General features: G+C 62.9%; 1 protein-coding gene across 3 annotated transcripts in view; it reads right to left on the reverse strand.

Moving 5' to 3' along the window:
* PRKCB (protein kinase C beta) overlaps positions 1-6,000 on the reverse strand; it is a 137,760-nt gene that overhangs the window by 23,109 nt on the left and 108,651 nt on the right. For all 3 annotated transcript variants that reach the window (XM_044452572.1, XM_044452571.1, XM_044452573.1), the window contains 3 exons: positions 4,196-4,369; positions 1,747-1,838; positions 1,467-1,529 (listed from right to left, as the gene is read on the reverse strand). In XM_044452572.1, the coding sequence (XP_044308507.1) occupies positions 1,467-1,529; positions 1,747-1,838; positions 4,196-4,369 (329 nt within the window). The remainder of the gene's footprint in view (positions 1-1,466; positions 1,530-1,746; positions 1,839-4,195; positions 4,370-6,000) is intronic.

Consider the following 6,000-nt stretch of genomic DNA (forward strand, 5'->3'; position numbering starts at 1 on the left):
CTGGGCAGGAGGGAGGGAGGAGGGCTCCCAGGTGTTCAGATAAGGTCCTTGGCTAAGGGTGGGAGGAGCAGGGGGGCGGAGTGGGGCTGGGCACGGGCCTCTCCCAGGGGAGACCTGGCTAAAAGCTGGGTCAAAGGGCATCCACTTGGGCTTTTGGGAAGTGTCACGCAGGTGAACAGCACTGGTCTTTAAATCTGTTTGCCACGGTTTCTCTGGCCTGTGCTCTTTTTTGTTACGGCCAACGGCCAAGGAACATTGAAGGATTTTGTGTCTGGATGCTGCGGCACTTCCCTGCTCCAGCAAAAGCCCTGGAACAGAACTGCCCCGAGGCCCCCATCCCGGGCGGCTCTCACTGGCCAGGGTGAGTGGGGAGACTCCGACAACTGATTTTGGCTGCAACTGAAAGGCAACCAGCTATGAGACACATAGGTTTGCCCTCTGCCTCCCGGGCCAGGGCCCTTGTGAGATTTCGGGTGCCAAAGTAACTCAGGGGGCCTTGGCTGAAGCCTGAGTGTCCCATGCTGGGCAGCAGGATGTCCTTGGCCTTTGGAAGCCAACTGTGGCTGGGAGAGGGAGGGGCGCTCGGCAGGCCCAGAGACCTGGTGGGGCAGCGCAGGTGATCCCCTCCCTGCCTGCCCTTGCCCCGGTTTGTAGCCCTGCTAAATTGTGCCAGGAAGAGTTGCTGAACGGGGCCCCCAGAAGCGAATGTGCTGAAGAGAGATGGGGGGATGCCCCTTGTCCCTCGGGCACGCCGTGGAAGCGAAAGCGCTGCCGGCACGCTGCCCGCCTCGGCCCCAGGCCAGGACGCAGCTGGAGGGCAGAGCACCCTGGGGGCAGAGGGGTGTCCTTGGCAACTGTCGCCGGTGGGCGTAGGGGGTACTTGTCTGGCCAGTGCTCTTGCCATTACATTTTGGGTGCCACAGAAGGGGCTGCATTTTCATCTGTGAAATGCTGGGGGGACCGTAAGGGAGGATATGACACTTTTGCCAGTCTCCGGAGGGAGCCGACGGGCTGAGCTGCCTTTTGGCAGGGCTCCAGGGCTATTCTGGGAATGGGAAAACTCGGGAGATGAACCTGCTTCTACACAGGGGACTCCTGGCCAGGCCGGGGCCAGGGCCTTCTCCAAGATGCTGCAGAATGCTGAGCCACTGCACACGAAGTCGCAGGGTTTGCCCACACGGGGCAGGCCACCCTTCAAGGGCTTTCTTCCATCTCGCTAAGAGCCAGCGCCTCAAGGCCACTGAGTCGGCCTGCTTCCCCCAAAGAAGGAGCTGCTTCAAAGCAACGGGTGCCTGGAAACCTTCAGGGTGTGTTCCACCTGTCTGTGCAGCACAAGGGCGGCTGCCACGAAGCCCCCTGGAAAGCAGCCAGTGTTTGGGATGGCGGGACTATCAGCCTTGTGCTGAGGACCACTCGAATGGCCACCTTGCCTTTCTGGAAGCTGGGAAGGGAAAACTGGTACCTACCGATAAATGATTCCTTTGCTGTGCAAGAAGAAGAGCCCAAAGGCTATCTCAGCTGCATAAAACCTGCAATCGGAGATGGCAAATCAGGAATGCGGATAAAGAGCGCACGCTGCAAGGGGAACGTGCTGCCAACTAACTGCACAGAGTCCCCCAGAACGCCGCCCAGAGAGGGGGAAGGTCGGGCCGCCCGTCCCCCATGTGCCGTCCCACGGGGGCCTCTGCCCTCGCTCACTTCCCCAGCCTGGGCCCAGCGCACAGCTCCCGACGCCAGCAAACTTACACAGCATGCGGCTCCTTGAACCTCCCGACCTGCTGGATTTGATACATGAGATCGCCACCGTTCACATACTCCATTACGAAATACAGCCGGTCCTAGAGAGAGGAGGAGAGGAGCAAGACTGCATGGCAGAGAAACGGCCTGAGGCTGGCCTGCGGCACCTCTTCCCCCACAGCATCCTTGAACTGGGCAAGGGGTCTGCACTGGCGGTCCCAGAACGCTAAGCTCTCCCACTGCAGACGGTCGCTCCGGCTTGGGTGCTCTTTGTGGGCCTTTGCGGGCTCCTGCCTTCCCACCGTGCAAAAAAGTGCACGAAGGAGTCTTAATGGAAGCCAGGCCGCGTCCCTGGTCTTCCCTGGCCACATCTGGCAGCAGCCGCCTGCACAGAGAGGGAGTCAGATAGACACAGCTGGGCGCAGTTGGCCCTGCAGCCACCGCCAGGCCATTTCAGGTCTTAGAACCTGCCAGAGAAGCATTTTGCTGCCCTTCGGGAGTGCTGCAGAGTCCCCCTTGACACCCTTCCGCTCAGTTGGCTGTTTTCTGGCACTCTGGTAAAGCACACGGGAGCTGCTGATGGCCAAGAGGGGAGGGGGAGGCAGAAGGCAGTGCTGGAACTCGCAAGCTCGGTCCCTGGCGAGTAAGCCGATCGCAGCAGCGCGGGGGAAAACCCACCGCCTCCTCGCAATGGCAGACCAAGATCTGTAATCGGATCCCTTGCGACATCGCCAGACCATCCTTTGTGCTGCGATGGGGGCCAGGCCTGCATGTGCGGCCTGGGGGGGCAGCCCCATTCTTGACCTGAATTGCCCCTCTGGGGCTGCCCTTGGCATTTCTCTTTTGGAGATGAGCTTTTGGGAAAGGCAGTGCCTGCCGGATCCACTTCCCCTCCCCAGGATCCGGGCCACCCGGTGCTTCTCAGACGGACCACAGCCCCGCAATCCTGGAGCAAAAGGTCAATTCCCTTCCCACCCCAGATGGAGATGCCAGTTTCCCCCAAGTCGGTCGACGGACAGGCCCCCCCCCTGCCCCCACCCCCGGCCAGGCCCTTCGTACCCAGGGCCTGTTAATACTCTCTGCTACAAACCTTGACTGCGTTACCCACAGGCAGGTCTCCGAGAACTAATCCTCTGCCGACACACTTCAGATGTCAACGGAGACCACGTGGCACAGCCTCGCCAAGCTTCACGAGGCCGCCTACACAACGAGCAGCCCCCCGCCTGATTGGCAGCAGGTGCGCTTGGCTCGATCGGGCGGCTGGGATGGCATTTCGGCTGAGCTGCGTGCCCACAAATGTGGGGGGGCGGGGGGGCTTCTTCCCTGTTTGACAGCCCACCCAGATGGCTGCCTAGCAGTGACAGTTCCACGGGCGAGGCACCTCCTCAGCCCCAGAAATCCCTAGAAGGCGATTATTCGCCGCTCGAGGTGAGGAAGAGCAGAAGGTAAAGGCGACCGGCTGGCAAATGAGGCCCAGCAGGGAGCGTGATTCTGGGTCATTCAACAATAGCCCTGCGCTGAGCTGCTGGAACCGCCGACCTGCATCCAGACGGGTGAGGCTGATGGGGAAGGTCACCCCCCGTGTAGCTCAGGGCACCCCGGAGGGAACTGGCCTGCGACCTGAGCCCCCACGGCAAGCCAAGGGAAAAACAGGGCAGGCCTCAGAAGCCCGAGCCTGCCCCCACTGCTGCCAGGATGGGTAGCTTCCCAAAACGTATCTGGGGGGAACCGGGCTCCTCAGAAGCCTATTAGGGGCCCCAGCGAGACGCCAAACGGACACAAGCTTCCTGCTTATGTTCCTTCATCCCCCGGGTGCAGAGCTCCATGGGAGCCATCCAAGATGCCCCTCATGGGACACCGAAGCCCAGCATCTGCCAGCAACTGAGGCTGTGCCCTCTAACACATCCCGGAACCCTCTGCCACATGCTGGAGTCTCACGGCGGCACTTGGGGGCCTGGCAGGCAAGCCCGGGGAGGCCTTCCGGACAGCATTGCAGCAGCTGACAGCACCTGCCTTGTGGAAGCATCAGTGGATGCCCGGCATCTCCTCCTCCTCCTTTGACCTTCGGCCCCCCAGCCATTCCCTTCAGTCGTGATAGCCCCTCCCTGCCCTTCTTCCCAGGAGCACCGAGTTGCTCCTGCCAGCAGAGCCCATGAGATTTCCTCCTGGGTCCTCCTGCCCATCTGTCCGACTGCATGGCTCCTTCTGCCCCTGTCCCTTGGCCGGCCGCTGCCTCGGGGGTTGCGGCCTTCACCCCGCCTGCCACCGGGCGCCCGTTGTCCCTCGCCCCGCCACGGGCTCTGCAAGCCAGCCCCTCAGGCTGCCCATCGTGAGCATCTTCAGTCCCGGAGCCCTGGATGGGGTTTCCACATGTGCCCACACAGAAGCTACTATCTGGATGATCGCGCTGGGAACCGTAGGAAATCCAGCATGGAAGTGTCGGCTTGATGGCGCTCACCATGGTCTGGAAGCAAGAGTGGAGCTGTGTGAGGAACGGCGGCTTCCCGGCCAGGGCGAGGACTCGCTTCTCCACCATGGTGCACTCCACGTCATCATCCTGAATGACCACGTCCTTCTTCAGGATCTTCACAGCGTACAGTTCGTCAGTGCCCTTCCGCTCGGAAAGCATCACCTGGGGCAGCCAAGGGGGAGAGGCAGAGGGGCTGAGCACAGCTCCTGTCGCTGGGGCTGGCGCTCCAAAGCATCAGCTCACGACGGCCGGTCCCCGCACGCCGTGCCGCTCGCCCCCCCGACCACGCGTGGCACGATGCGTGAAGGGGCGCATGGGAAAGGATGGGCTAGGCCCCAGCGCCATCCCGCCACTGAAGCGCCCGTCGGCCACCCCCCGCCCGCAGCGGGAGCGCCTGGGCAGCATGCGAGGGGCCACTGCGCCGGCCTCTCAGCTCTCCCACGGACGAGGGCCGCATGCATGCCTCCGGATGCACGGGGGGCCCCTTCTCCAGAGGGGCCCTTCCGCCACGGGGGCACGCACAGCAACCCCGCTGCAGCCCTGGGGCGGGGCTGGCCGTGCGGCACTCCCCTGTGCACATGCGGAGAAGTCACCCTGCAGGGGTGCAAATGCCGGGAGGACCCTCCTTGCCCTCAACCAAAGAGGAGATGCAGGGACCTCTCAGGACGCAGGGAGGGAGCGACTCACAGCAGAGAGCAGCCTGGAGCGCCCCTCCCCAGGACCAGGTGCCCAGGGGGACCCGGGAACGAACCCCGGCCCGGTGGCGAGGTACGCTCCCCTCTGCCCTCCAGCGCATGCAAGCCCCAGCACCGGCCTGGGCCCAGGCTGCAGGAAAGGCGGCACGGATCGGACAGCAGATCCACCGCCTTGCCTCTGGGGGGGAGCGGGAGCGCTGCCACAGGAGGAGCTGCTCCTTGGCCCTGCTCGCGGTAAGGGCGCAGGGAAGCAAGCAGCCCTGCGCCCTCCTCGAGCGACGGGGTCCTTGATCCCTCTCTGCAGAGGGACCACACGGGCAGACACGCCTGGGGACGGCGCTGGGAGCGGAAAGGCGCGTCCGGAGGCCATTGCCCTGGCGAGCGCCAGCCCCGCGAGCCTCTGCAGAGGCTGCCGCCCACCCTGCCGGCGCCTGATGCCGCAGCAGTGGCCGCGGGGACGTCTGCCACAGTGCTCGGTGTCTCCTCCGCCGCCGCTCAGGCTGCTGCCTGCAATGGACCCAGCAGCTGCGAGTTCTCGGCACGGCTTTGGGGGTCTCAAGCCACAGCAAATGCAGCCCGCTGAACGAGCGGTGGGCCATGGGAGCTCCTCATCGCCCAGCAAACTGGGAGCAGAGACGCTGCAGTGCTGGGGAATGCAGAGTGCTTGAGCTCGATGGGCCTCCCTCCCGCCCGCCTGCCTGCAATCTGGCCAGGAACAGTCCGAGTTGCGCTTCTGTCCTGGACCGAAAAGCACAAGGGACATGAGCACCCATGGCGTGATTTGCAGAAACTACATTTGTGCAAGGTGGAAGTTGGAAACTATGTTATTCTAGCTTAAGTAACATAATTTTCAGACTTGTACAAATAGCTCTAGTGCAATTATGCAAATCACGTGAATTGCACAAACACCCCCCAGCCCGTGTCTTTCTTCTTCTTCAACGTGCACAAGCTGCAGCCTGTCCAGAGCTGGTCCTCTTCAAGCTGGTTTGGCTTGCACAGTCAGAAGCTGATGCCGGCGCAGGACTGACAAGCTTCTCAGCACATCCCTCGTGAGGGCGGCCACGGCTTCCTCTCTCGTGGCTTGCAATGACGGGGGGG

The sequence above is a fragment of the Varanus komodoensis genome, unplaced genomic scaffold, assembly GCF_004798865.1.
Source record: "Varanus komodoensis strain SLA01 unplaced genomic scaffold, ASM479886v1 scaffold73, whole genome shotgun sequence".
NCBI classification, from domain to species: Eukaryota; Metazoa; Chordata; class Lepidosauria; order Squamata; family Varanidae; genus Varanus; species Varanus komodoensis.